The sequence below is a fragment of the Saccopteryx bilineata genome, chromosome 5 (assembly GCF_036850765.1).
Source record: "Saccopteryx bilineata isolate mSacBil1 chromosome 5, mSacBil1_pri_phased_curated, whole genome shotgun sequence".
NCBI classification, from domain to species: Eukaryota; Metazoa; Chordata; class Mammalia; order Chiroptera; family Emballonuridae; genus Saccopteryx; species Saccopteryx bilineata.
This window is the reverse complement of record NC_089494.1, coordinates 160,058,142-160,072,185: the sequence shown is the minus strand read 5'-3', so window position 1 is coordinate 160,072,185 and position 14,044 is coordinate 160,058,142. Positions and strand designations below refer to the sequence as shown.

Sequence of the window (14,044 nt, the reverse complement as noted above, 5' to 3'; positions counted from 1 at the left end):
ATAAGTCAGGAATCACAATAACCCCAAGCTGAAGTCATTGCTAGCCCTCAGTTATGGTTCCTCCACTCTACAGTCTCCTAACCTGGAAACTATTAAAACACTCCGGCAATGTTAGCTATTGTTACTAAACAGAAATGACAAGATAGGAAACAAAAAATAAAAATGACCTACCCACTATTTGTCCCTGAAACTTTTGCCACAGGGGTCCTGCCCTGTGGAATTTGCCTATCCTATTTTCTGGAGATAGTTCTGCACTGCAGAGAGCTGGCTGCTCTGGCCTCACGGCGTCTGCTCAATGTCCAGGATTTGTCGAACCTAAAGGAGCCCTTAGAGACCTGTAAGTGCTTTGTGTCCTGAAGTTAGACAATAAACACATAGCAAAAGCCTACAATTTTGCTTGCAGCATGCTACCTGTTAGGTAAACAGGGTGAACAAGATATGGTGAAACTTGCTCTCAGGAAGCTCTTGGCCCATTGCAAAGGGAGCAAATATACATGTGGTAACTGAGTGTGAGGAAGGCTGGGCCCACGTAAGCAGGAACTAGGGTTGTGGACCCACCCTAGTCTTGGGCATCAAAGACTTCGCAGAGGTAGGTTTGAGCTGGCATGGGGGACAGACAGGGTACGGTGCTGTGGGCAGGGCATGTTCAAAGATCTGACATGTTCAGGGAGCTGCAAGGCCTTCCATGAGGCGACTGGGTAGATGTCATGATTCTTCACCATGTGGTAGAAGGATCACCCAAACCAGAGTCCTCCAGCCTTTTGGCAAAATGCCAGTTCTTGGGCCTCATCTCAGACTTACTGAATCAAGATCTCTGGGAGAGAGGCTGGGGACTGTTAAATCACTTCAGGCGATTGAATGGTTCAGCTGAAGCCTGAACACTGCCAGAGTAGAGATTATGCACGAGGCATAATCAAGTCAAGCCTGGAAGTCCAGCCTCGATACCTGAACTTTTTTTCATGCTGGTACCAAGCAGTGGTGTGCTAGAAATGACTAACAGCCAGCGCTTGGGTAGGAGGGCCCTATTTCATAGCTAGTTGATTTCTGGATTGTTAACTACTGTAGTAAAGATCACATGAAAAAAATGTATGTTCAACAATTGGACTTTGGGTGATGGGAATGCAGCATAATCAAATGTCAAAATAATGTAGAGATGTTTTTTTCTGAACATATGTACCCTGATTTATCAATGTCACCCCATTAAAATTAATTTTTAAAAAATGTATGTTCAATTTTGTAAGATCTAAAGCACAAAAGACAGATCTTTTTTTATTATTATTAAGTGGTCAGATAAAAGATAATAAAACCAAGCACCAGCACAGGAATGTGATTTTCTTGAGTCTCAGAGAGGAAACTTTTTGGCTTAAGCTGAATCTACTGTCTTTCACAGACCGGCATGAAATTCCTGGCAAACCAGTGGTTGAAAACCACTGTTCTAAAATATTTACCTATCAAAATTATTTGTTGTGAAAGCCCTTATTGTAATTAAAGCTGATTGATACTTTAAAAGCATCTGTTTTATTCTGTGCTCTTGATAAGGTAGGCCCCAGCTTCACAGGGATCCTGCAGGCAGAAGGAGTTCTCCTTCTATGTCTGAGCTCACAGAGTCGTCCTGAAGATAGATCATCTGTCGTTCCTACTGCAGTCATGACTATGACAATTCATCCTGCACACATGTCCAGACATGCATTTCTGCACGGTATTCATCTGTGTATTTGTTCATACATTCATACTAGTAACAGCTAATATTTATTATGGTGTGCCCAGACCTTATAGGCATTAACTATTTACTTCTCACAATAACCTATGATAAAGGCTACTATTGTATGTATCTTACACAGGAGGAAACTGAGGCTCAGAAAAGTTCTCCCCTTGTAAGTGGTGGAGGTAGGGTTTGAACCCAGATAGTCTAATTAGGGTATGCAATGGTGCCTCATTCCTCTCCTTTTCACAAACCAAAGAAATTGCCCTGGAGTCCCCAACTTCTTTCCCATGATTCATTAATGCCTTAAAAACAGTCATTTGAAAAAGAATAAAGTTGTATCTTGTTCACACCCAACTGAGTTCAGTGGTTCAATGAAAACATCACAGGTTCAATGAAAACATCACAGTGCAGTAGACCTTTGTAAAGGAATTTGATGCATGACTTATAAACAAACCTTTTTCTGGCTTTATTGGCTTTATGGTAAAAATTCACAGCATCATAAAAACATGGAATGTCTTAAAGGCTCTTCCTGGCTTCTCAAGTAGGATCCCCCTTACCTTTCCCAGAGGTCTCCAGACTAGAAACTGTATCAGCCTTCCTCAGGAAAACATTTTAATGTCAAGAAACAGTGCCTTGAATTTAAACCTGTCATGCTTGAACTCCAGCAGCTTTCCTCTTGGTTAAGCCTCCATTAAGATAAAGTATAGCCTGTCATTAGCTGGCGAATGATGTTGTGTATATTTAACGTGTTTGAAAGTAATTGTCAAGCCTCCCTTTAGTCTTACCTTGCTCAGCTCACCATCCTTCAGTCCTTATTGCTGTCTACCTCACAAAGCTCTTAAAAGGGACATTCCCATATTTAATCAGAATCCATGTATCAAGTAGGTAGAACACAATGGATCATTTCAGGTTCTGTTCTCTCTGGAGACCTGGCAAAGTTTCAAGCAGATTCAGCATAATTCTAAGTGACTTTAAAGGCTTCTTATACTGTATGATAATTGATCTAAAAAGCCAGACAGCCTTTGACTATGCTCTTTTGATGCTTCTTTTGATATCTATATTGTCTGTAAATTTAGAATTTTTCACATCTTACATCTTATATCTATATCCAAATTGCAGTGTGGTTGAGACAGACAGTTCTTGAAAGACCTGTTAACGATGTGTGGCACTTACCCTGGTTATGTAAGAGCAGGACTTGCAGGACACAATTCTTGTGTTAATTTCAAACGCTCACTCTTTATAAGCTCAGCTTCTATTTCCCAGTAAGTGTCCCTTTCATAAATGGACTGGTCTTTTCAGAAAACGTACTTTAGAAAACTACTTCATACCATAAATCAGAAGCCATTTTTTTAAAGTAACTGTAGTGCAGTAAATGGCACAATGCCTTTGTGGCAGAAATGAGAGCGATTCAGACAAATAAAAAGCACCTTCTCTGGGGAATCAGCTAATTGTAAAGGCAGCAGTATCACAGTATTCTAAAAACCCTAGTTAGCACATAAAATAGTTACTGAGTTGGCAAATTAAGCTTTTAAAAAATTAATACTCCATTCTTTATAAAGAGGTAAACTTTCTGACATATAACATTAAATTAGCTTCAGGTATATAACATAATGATTCTATATTTGTACATATTTTGAAATAATTACTACAATAAGTCTAGTTAACATCCATTCTCCAGGTTAATTATACTCCACTTGCCATTCACTATGTAAGTATTTAAAAAAAAGAAGAAACCTGTATTTTTGTTCAGACATAAAAGATAGGCCTCCAGTCTTAAAAAAAAATTAGAAGTAGAACTATCCTATGATACAGCAATTCCACTTCTGGGTTTATATCCTAAGTAACTAAAATCACTACATTGAGAAGATATCTATACCCCCATATATATTACAGCATTATTTATAATAAATAAGACAGAGAAGCAATCTAAATGTCCAGTGACACAAAGATGCATAAATAAAATGTGATATATATACATGTGTGTACGTATATATGTGTATATACACACATAAATACACATATGTGTGTATATACACATATAATAAAATACTATTGAGCAGTGAGAAAGAAGAAAATCCTGCCATCTTGAGAACATGGACAAAAATTGAGGGCATTATGCTAAGTGAAATAAGTTAGAGTAAGACAAATACTGTATGATCACACTTATATGTGGAATCTGAAAAACAAAAAATCAAAATAAACCCAAGTCATAGTAAAGGAGATGAGATTTGTGGTTAATAGAGGCAAGGGGTGGGGTATAAGAGAACTGGATAAAAGTCGTCAATAGATACAAACTTCCAGGCCCTGGCTGGTTGGCTCAGTGGATACAGTGTCGGCACAGGGTCGTCCAGGCTTAATTCTGGGTTAAGGCATTTTCCCCCTCCCTCTCCACCTGTCTTGCAGCCAGCAGCTCAATTGGTTCAAATTTTTATCCTGGGTGCTGAGAATAGCTCAGTTGATTTGAGCATCGGCCCCAGATTGGGGTTGCTGAGTGGAATCTGGTCAGGGCACATGAGGGAGTCTATCTCCCCTCCTCTCACTTAAAAAAATGCAAATTTCCAGTTATAAGATTAATAATGTACTACATGATGACTATAGCTAACACTGCTGTATGGTAAACATATTTGAATGTTTGACTAAATCCTAAAAGTTCTCATCACACACAAAAATTTTGTAACCATATGACATGATGGATATTAACTAAACTTGACATATATAATGTATGTTAAGTCAGTCTGCTGTACATTTTAAACTTATTCAGTGCTATATGTCAATTATATCTCAATTAAACTGAAAGGAAAAAAAAGATGGTTCTTCAGCCAAGCCATTCTCTTCTCCTCCCTTCTCCTCCTCTCCCCTTCCTTCTCCTTTCTTCCCCTCTTTCCCTTTCTCCCCTTTCTCCTTCCTTTGCATGCTTTATTGATACTGCAGCTTCTCCAGAACACACTCCTTACATCTATGGAAAGTACAGACTTGACTTGATCTCACGTGGCCGTAGCCAGGTGCTCACTGTAAATTTTGCAGCAGGCTCTGGCAAGCAGGCATCACAAGAAGCCGAAAAGGAGGGGACTTCTTTGCCTGCCTCACACACTGGGAGCAGTACACAAAGGATGAAAGGGAATTATGAAGGTTGGAGAATTAAAAATCAAATTTAAAAAGGACACATTTAAAAAGTATGCAAAGATGATTAATCATAAAATTCCTTCCTTTACCCTCATAGGAGAAACAACTTAATCAACGTTTCTTTTTTTCCATCCCTCCCCCCACCCTCGCCTCTGCAAACATCATTTGTTGTGGTTAGAATTCTGAGGCCTGTGTTGTGGCCTGCCAAGAGGCCAGTCAGAAGTACATCCATCAGCCTAGAGACTCTATGAGATTGCACTATATATAAAAGGAAGAATAAAGTACCCAAGTGAATCCATCCGAAAGCCAGTCGCTGTGCTCAGCCCGAGTATCGCTGACAGCACACTGACTGTGACACGGGGAAGCCAGCTGCTGTGTTGTCCGTTTCTAGGTGCGTCATGTGTGGCCACCACCCAGGAGACAGTGCCTGCTCAGGTGCCCTCTGTGCAAATGCCTTAATTTTAACACTTGTGAACAATTTGCCCACCCCATTTTGCCACTTCCAGTTAACCTTGTGCATATTTATGAGTCAATTATGCAAATCCCAAGATAAAAATGCATTAAGCACCCATGATTTAGACCGGTTAAGTCTATTACATGGCATAATGAAATTACCACATGATGTCCAATTTACCTCAATACTCACTTTAAACTAACTGTCAGTAAGTTAGTCAGTAACCATACACACCAAAACTGAGCTGCAGAAGGCTTTCTTTGTCCAATCTATCATGACACCATGAAATCAGAAACTTCAAGTTAAATCCTTACTGAAGGGAGAGAATATTCCAAAACAGACTTAAAAGGGCATAGTGTGGATCAAAGGTTAAGAATGATAACATGCTGTTCCTCATGAAAGAATTTAGGTCAATTTTTAAAAATCACAGGTAATGTCGCCTGATTGGTGGTAGTACAGTGGAGAGAATGTCAACCTGGGACACCGATTCCAGGTTCGAAACCCCAAGGTGGCCAGCTTGAGTTCAGGCTCACCAGCTTAAGCGCGGAATTGCTGACTTGAGCATGGGATCATGGACATCATCTCATGGTCACTGGCTTGAAGCCCAAGATTTCTGGCTTGAGTAAGGGGTCACTGGCTCAGCTGGAGCCCCCCAGTCTAGGCACAAATGAAAAGCAATCAGTGAACAACTAAAGTGATGCAATTATGAATTGATGCTTCTTATTTCTCTCCCTTCCTGTCTGTCCCTCTCTCTCTCAAAATAAAAATAAAAATCAATGGGTAATGTCAACAACACAGGACATAGCAATTTTTAAAGAAATTAAGGCTCAGTCCCATCAATGAGAGTTTTACCCAGTGGATATTGTTCCCTGAGTCATGATGATACTGTAGGTCACTGAATTCAAATGTAATTTAAAACTTTAATATGGAAATATTGATTTCCAGAATCAGAAATAAAGAGATTAGAAAAGAATTCACCAAAAACAATTTCACACACACACACACACACACACATACACACTCACCCAAACACCTTGAAACCTAAAAATTAAAAGGTTTCAATGAGAATCAGTTTACCATGTAGAGATTTTATGTTTGAACCTTGGTAGGACCTAAACCCTCACAGTTTCAGTGTTCTTTAGATGACATAATAGTTAACGAACAAGCTATGATGTGGATTAAATTGATAAATAAAATATATGAGTGGCCTGACCCACTGCCATCCATCTCTTCCCCCACTACAATGTGTCATTTTAATAGGCTCACAGTGTGATTTATACTGTGCTTGTGTCCCTACTCATTTGCATAGGGAATGCCCCTCAAAGTCTTTGAGAACTGTACTTGCCTGAGGTTATGAGCTCAGATCCACTGATCTGATCAGAGCTTGAGAGTAAACAATACTAGGACAAAGTGTCTGAGGTAGCAATTTCAAAAGTAGGCAAATAAAAAGATTATACTGCCATCTACTAAAGCATTCAATTCAAACCCCATCCTGTCAATAAAGGGAAACAGGAATCAAGTGCTACTAGCCATTCTCTTTGCAGTGGTACCTCTATATGAAACAGTACCTGCTGTTCCCACAGCACCTTGGATTGAGGTCTGCTGCCTGCAAGCATCATGACTTCAGCTCCATGTTCGGGGAGAACAAATGGATCATGGACGGGCTCTCCCAGTAGATCATCCAGCCAGCCTAGGGGCTAGGATTAGAACCTTTGGTAACAAACTCTCACTTGGAGCTATCCTTCAAATGAATGATGATCAGAGGGCTAGTGAGCATGACAGGGAGATTGAGAATTCTCTCAAAGGATGGGACGCTTCCATGCTCAAGACCCTAGTGTTAACTTTATCTTAAAGCATTGTGGTCATGCACATTAACTAGCAGGAAAGAAAATGTTCAATGACAAAAGAGTCTATTTGTGCTGAAATCACTATATAGAGCATCAAAGAGATGAGGTCAAAGCCTTCCTCAGTTGGCTTTAACTCTGCCATGTGCTTGTGGAGCCAATTTCCCCTGATGTTTTGGGATTTTCTGAATAATAAAAGTAATATTTCTATTATGATTTAGAACTTTTGGTCCACGCATTAAAAGTTCTATGTGGATTTAGCAGAAATCAAATAGCTTCCTCGCCACCTGCGCTTTCAACAGAATGCCCCATCTTTGAGGCAACCCTATCTCAAGAAAAAAAGCAAGCTCCACTGGGCAGAACAAGTTCCCTGAGCCGCCCGGAGACTGTCAGCAGTTCCCCTGGAACATTTCAGTCCAAGTTCAAGATGTCAGGCTAGCCCAGCGTTCTGCATGTTTTTCGGCTGGTCTGGTAGTTCTCTGAAAACATGCTGGCTTCCAGAATGCATTAACCTACTTTCCAGAGGGTCCCCTGGCCTTGTTCTGAAGAGGAGGAGGAAAGAGGAGATTTCAAGTGGGAGCTGGGCATGCTCTGCTTTCCATGTGTTACTACTCCTGCTCATCAGCAATGTAGCCTGAGCAATCGGTACTTCCTGCAATGAACAGCTCCCAGGACTGCACGGCCCCCAAGGAAGAGTGATGGGAAATCCTGCTAAAATATGGCTGTCTAATCAACCGAGAGAACTCATTTACTAAGATCCCCATTGTCCACGCTGACAGATGGCTCTCTCACTCCTGCGTTCCCTTTCCTGCACGCCGCACTATCTGGGAGGCAAGCCTATTCTCTGAGAGATCCAGTTGCATTCACCAGCCTAGTTCTGAAACAAGACAAAAGCTCAGTGAGCCTCTCGCTCAGAGGCTGTCTGTCTTTTCTGTCCCTCCAAGCAGCATCAAAAGAAACCCATGATTCGTTCCCCTTACCTTCGTCCTCATCGGAGACAGGAGCCCTTCCATTTTGTTGGAATCCTCATGCCCGCTGCTCTCCTCTCCAAGTTACTCCCCGTGTGTGCAGTCCTTAAGCATCCCACATGAAAAGAGCCATGTCGGAGATGCCGGTTGCTCGCTGCTCCCTGGTGGCGCCACAGCACCGCCACCCTGTCTAACTTGAATTCCCTGTGCCTGAAAAGCGCTGTCCTGCAGGAGCCTGCTCCTCTCCTAACCCCCTTCCCTCTCTCTTTCTCTCTCTCCCGTGCTCTCTCTCCTCCCTCTCTCCTCCCTCTCTTTCCATAATCTGCCTACAGCTCTCTGTGTTCCATGCTCGCTTGACAAACGATCCCTGTCTTAGGTACCACATTTGAGCCAAGAAAAGTGATCTGAACCAAACCGCAGGGGCGGCTCACCCCGGACGGGAGGCGAGGGGGTGCTGAGCTTTGCCTGAGTTCACTCTCTCTAAAGCTAACAGCTGAAGGCGCTGCTTTTTCCTATTCATTCATTCCTCTTAAGAAACTGGGACCCGGATAGCAGCGGACCCACTTGCTACCATTATTCAGATGGTTTTCTGGTTTGAGTGCAGAAAAATGAAAAAGAAATCTCACCACTTGGATATTTTCAAATTTGCTTAACTTAGTGTTGACCTAATATCTGGATAGTTAACTGGATTTTTTTCTGTTTGACCAGATGTTTAGAAGCATAGCCTCTTCTTAGGAAAAGTTCCAAACCCAGATTTATGGACTCCGTTTCTGAACAGCTGGGCACTAAAAAAGAAGTGTGTGTGCTCTTCAGGACTCCAAATAAACCAGGACTATTTTATTCAGCATTGCTAGTCACTTGTAAAAAGTAGACAATGAAAAGAAAATTTGTAAAGACCTGGGTCAGGGCATAATGAAGCTGAAAAGATGAAATTTTCCTGAACTTCCTTAGGATTGAGATATTCTCTATGTGGAAATAATTGAACAACTCTTCTTCAACTGGTGACTCCTTAATTGTAGCTAAGAACACCTATGCCATTACCAAAGATTTCACATCATGTATATGACACACATGTACCATGTATGAATTCATCAATCATATTTAAAGCTGATGCTCCCTGTCCCTTGTCTCTTAGGTGAAACATGTCCATCTAACTGCTGTAATGACTCTCAACACATCTCCAAGATCGGGCAATCCATATACTGTCCCCCATATGGCATCATAGGCTGGCCCTCTACTCGACCTCTTCCTCCATTCAGGTTCTTAATTCTTGATGAACACGTTTTCTTCTCCAGTTCATACACATGCATTCTAAAGAATTTCAGATTCTACACCAACTATATTACCTCTTGATTTGTTATTTCTTGTCTGGACCTTGTTTCTCTTGTTATTGGCTTAAACATTACTTTTCCTTGTTCAGCATCCTAGTGTTTGGGGTCACTTAATTTTTTGTTTTATTCATTCAGTCATTCAACAAATAGTTGCAATGTGCCAGCAAGTGCAGGAACCTGTTTTAGTTTCAGGTGACAAAGTGGAGAACAGGACAGAAAAAGCCATGGTCCCCATGCCCTTCTGTTCTCTAGCAGATTTGATACAAAACTAATCAAGCCCTCCCCTCAGTCACCTTATTTTGTATATCAGCATCTACTCATGTTCTTGTGTTTCTCCACAGGATCATCACCTCTCCCATGAGACTCTCCTTCCACCACAGCGCCATTCTCTGTGACCCTTCTCCTCACTGGATAACAATTAGTAACTTTCTCTGAGACAACTAAAAACTAATTTACTCCACAAGAATTCCATTTCTTCACCTCCATCTTTAATTCTATTCCCTCTCTTCTTTCCCACATCCTCCCTCTATTTCCTTGAAGGCTTGAGTTCTTTTAGGTGGAGAAGAAAATCACTCGACTTCTGAAGGTATTATTACTCATCTGCCTCACTTACTTGCCCCAGGCATTAAAACAAGCTTGCTACCCAGCTTGTTGTTGAGACATCATTCACTTCATGTACCATACTTAGCCTTCGTCCCATTTGATTCCTCAGTGACCTGAACAAGGTATATCCACTATTTACTTTTTACTTTTGACAATTCTTTTTCAAAACATTCTGTTCTGGTCTTAATCCTTTCAGAATCCTAGAGACCCTGTCTCTGGGATTACCAATCACAATCACTTTTCTAGAGTTTAGTCCTTGACTTTTATTGTCTTGGGCACACCTGATCACCCATCTCTTCTTACTCACTCCACCCTAATCTCCTAAAGGGTTAGTTTAAAGTGGTGGAACTGAGTGGGACAGTGTCAAGGTTTAAAAAAAACACATTAGATTGATTATATGTTTAAAGCTGGTTGGTTTCTGACAAACTCCATCATAGTTTTTAGAACCAGAACAGGCTTCCTGAGCCAGAAGAAGAGTCTTTAGGGAAAAAAAAATTGAATATCTTATATCATCACACTGCTTATGGTATGTGTAACTTTTCTGGTGGTTCACACCAGTTACCCCACTCCTGGAGTCTGGTTTGTTCACAATGTTTTCACAGTAGTCTGAGAGACCCCTGACTAAACCAAACTCCTGGGAATAGACAGGACCCAGAACCAAAATAGGATCTTGAGATGATGCTGATGGCAGTGATGAAGATGAAGATGGCAATAGCTGTTGCGTACTTCCCTTGTACTATGCACTGCACTGGCTAATTTTCATGCAATAGGTCATACAGCCCCCTCAGCTACCCTATGAAGAAGGAACTTCTCACTGTATCCCACAGAAGCTGCAGTGAAGTAATTTTCCCACACAGGGACCTACACTGAGCTCCATGAGGCTGCTGCTAGCTAGAACATGTCCTTCTCATCTCCTCCAGCAACATCAGACATAGAAAGAGTTAAGTGCACATTTAATGGTCTCTTCTGTATTAGTCAGGGGCTGCAAATTCTACATTTGAAACTATTACCTTAGGCAGTTATGTTAACTTTTAGTACCTCATTCACTTATTTGTTCATGAAACTAATATTCATCAGCCATACACATAAAAGGCACTTACTAAGCATAAGTCTTGTGTTATTAAGATAAACAGTTATTTGTAAGATGGAACATACCAGTTAATTTATTACCCATCATTTTCAGGTCCTTTAAGAACTGATTACTCCATCTCTTCTGTATATGTATAAAGTAGTTCAGTTTATTCGGAGATGAGAGGGGGCAGGAGGACAGGTGGCAGTGGTGGTGGGGTTCAGAAGTGGTCTAGCCTGAGCAACAGATGTGCAATGTCTCTTGCACAATAATCATCAGATCATTAGCCATCCCGACACTGTGGAGAATGGTCAATGTTGCCAAAATATTTATAAGTGGCAAAAACTTCCAGATTCCTTTAAATGGAGGAGGGGGTATGGGGTTGCTCTCTGCTTGCAACTTTATGTTCCAAAAGACTTCCTTCAGCTTCAAAAAGGGCAGAATGTACAATCTGGGTTAACCCAGCCTTGGAAGAAAAAGTCAAAGAATACCAATTATATATACAGAAACTGGTAAAATATCAATTAAGTTTGCACTTCAGGGAAAGGGAATGTTAGCTGAAATCTGACTCAAGGAATTTCCATCATGCTGCGGGGGCTTTTGACCAAGGGAGAGAATGTTCTTGCACCAGGAAACCTCTCTTAGCAAATACCCCTGTCCTATGGACCACTTTCTTCCCCATTCTGATGTTTAAAAAAAAAACCCAAAAAACAAAACAAAACAAAAAAAACTTGATAATGGACCTCTCTAGACCAGGAGCACTTGGAAATGTCACAAAGGCCCTTAGGTCACAGTCAGACATTCAGATTTCTCCTCTCTGATGCATTAAAATGCTGACCCTTTCTTCCCCACATCTTTACCATCTTCAAGGTTAATTTCTTTAGGCCCCTTGTCATCTCTGGGGACAGCAGACAGTCATACAATTAAAGGTTATTATCTGAGGATTGGATTGTCCTGCTTCACAAACACTTTATGATTTATTAAGGTAAGAGGATTGTGTCCTAAAAACTGTATAGGATTTTCCACTGTGACCCATCACTCTCTATTTCTTAGTGGGAACTATCTTTATTAAGACTTGAGCTTTAGGATGATAAAGAACAGAAAAGACTTTATTCCTGGTTGACTCCAGATAGGCTGGGCCACAGCTAAGAGAGTCCCTTACTAACGCTGTAAATCTCCCTGCACGCACTCTCCTGCTCTGCCCTCACTTGAGGCTGCACATAGTGGCTTCACTTTATAATGTAATATCAATGTATATTACCAAAAAAAATATTTCAATCACTACCTGCTGAAGTGCTCAATGAAAACTGTGATTTAATATTCAAATACTTGAGTTTACATTTGTATCCTTGTAAGGACAAGCATTCTATAAGTTACTGCACTATAAATATTATGTAGTGATTGACTTTTTCTCAAGTGCTTTCATGTGTTACTGTTTTTTGTTTGTTTTTTTTCGGTGACAGAGAGAAAGTCAGAGAGAGGGATAGTCAGGAACAGACAGACAGGAATGGAGAAAGAGATGAGAAATATCAATTATCAGTTTTTCGTTGCGACACTTTAGTTCATTGATTGCTTTCTCATATATGCCTTGACCGCGGGCCTTCAGCAGACTGAGTAACCCCTTGCTTGAGCCAGCGACCTTGGGTCCAAGCTGGTGAGCTTTGCTCAAACCAGATGAGCCCGTGCTCAAGCTGGAGACCTCAGGGTCTCAAACCTGGGTCCTCCGCATCCCAGTCCGACGCTCTATCCACTGTGTCACTGCCCAGTCAGGCTCATGTGTTACCTTTTTGAAAATCACAATAATCTTATTATGTGTGTCAGGTATAAACTACCATTTTGCAAGTTTTTTTTGGGGGGGGCAGCTTTTTTTCATTATCCTGGGAACGGGTCTCTACCTATCCCTGTGTTTCATGGAAAAGTATGAAGAACACAGTGAGATTACTTTGCAAAGTGTTTGATAAGAGGTATTTATAATACATTCTTTCTTTTCTTCCTTCCCTCCCTCCCTCCCTCCTTCCCCTCTCCTCTCCTCCCCTTCTTCCTTCCTTCCTTCCTTCCTTCCTTCCTTCCTTCCTTCCTTCCTTCCTTCCTTCCTTCCCTCCCTCCCTCCCTCCCTCCTTTCCTCCCTTCCTTCCTTCCTTCCTTCCTTCCTTCCTTCCTTCCTTCCTTCCTTCCTTCCTTCCTTCCTTCCTTCCACATATTTGGTTTAAGTGCTTTTGTCAAGAGGGAGGGATCTAACAGTTGCCTGGGCCTCAGATCATTACTCCCAGGCCTGATTAGAAGACCTCTGCGAGCCAGATAAGGAGAAAGCCACCGGGAGAAAGGCCCCCAGGAAGCTGCTGGCACTTTTCTTCCTTCTAATCCTCACACAGGGAAGCAGTTAGATGCTCCTTTAACCCTCTCCACCCATCTCCTTACAAAAAAGGGAGATCACTAGCATCTGTATAGCCTCCTGTGTCTCCTGGGGTACTTATTTCAAAGCTCCAAAATGAAGCATTGTGCTGAAGGATATTATGTAAGGAAACATTTTTCTTGATATTTCTCTCAAAGTGTTCACTTTTCTGCAATTGTTTTTCAAAACCTGAACTTGGATGAGACAAAAATCACAGTGATTGACAGAGACAGGAATCAGACGTGTTTGGGTCCTCAAGCTGTTTAAACAGAACAAGGACTTTTTTCTCCAATGGGCCTATCCCGCACTCTAGGGCTATGAAAGAAACCTCCATCTTCACTGGAGAAACACCTCATTAACTACTGAGCTAGTCCACGCTTGGCACTGGGACACTACAGGGTTCCTTCACGCCATACCCATGTGTTAAGAAACATCTTTGTTCATCTGGGCAGCTATAACAGAAATATCATACATAAAAACAGCAGAAATTTACTTTTCATGCAAGTTAAAAATCAAGTTACTGGCACATTTGGTATCTTGTGAAGACCTGCTTCT

The 14,044-nt window shown here is 41.3% G+C and overlaps 1 protein-coding gene across 2 annotated transcripts in view; it reads right to left on the bottom strand.

The window, feature by feature from the left end:
• FRMD4A (FERM domain containing 4A) overlaps positions 1-14,044 on the bottom strand; it is a 681,483-nt gene that overhangs the window by 534,435 nt on the left and 133,004 nt on the right. Inside the window, exon 1 of one of the 2 annotated variants that reach the window (XM_066279109.1) lies at positions 8,107-8,146. The exons of the other annotated variant lie outside the window; for it this stretch is intronic. Within the exon in view, the coding sequence (XP_066135206.1) occupies positions 8,107-8,139 (33 nt within the window). The 5' untranslated portion in view covers positions 8,140-8,146. Of the gene's footprint in view, positions 1-8,106; positions 8,147-14,044 lie in introns of those variants that run through there. 2 annotated transcript variants of the gene reach the window in all.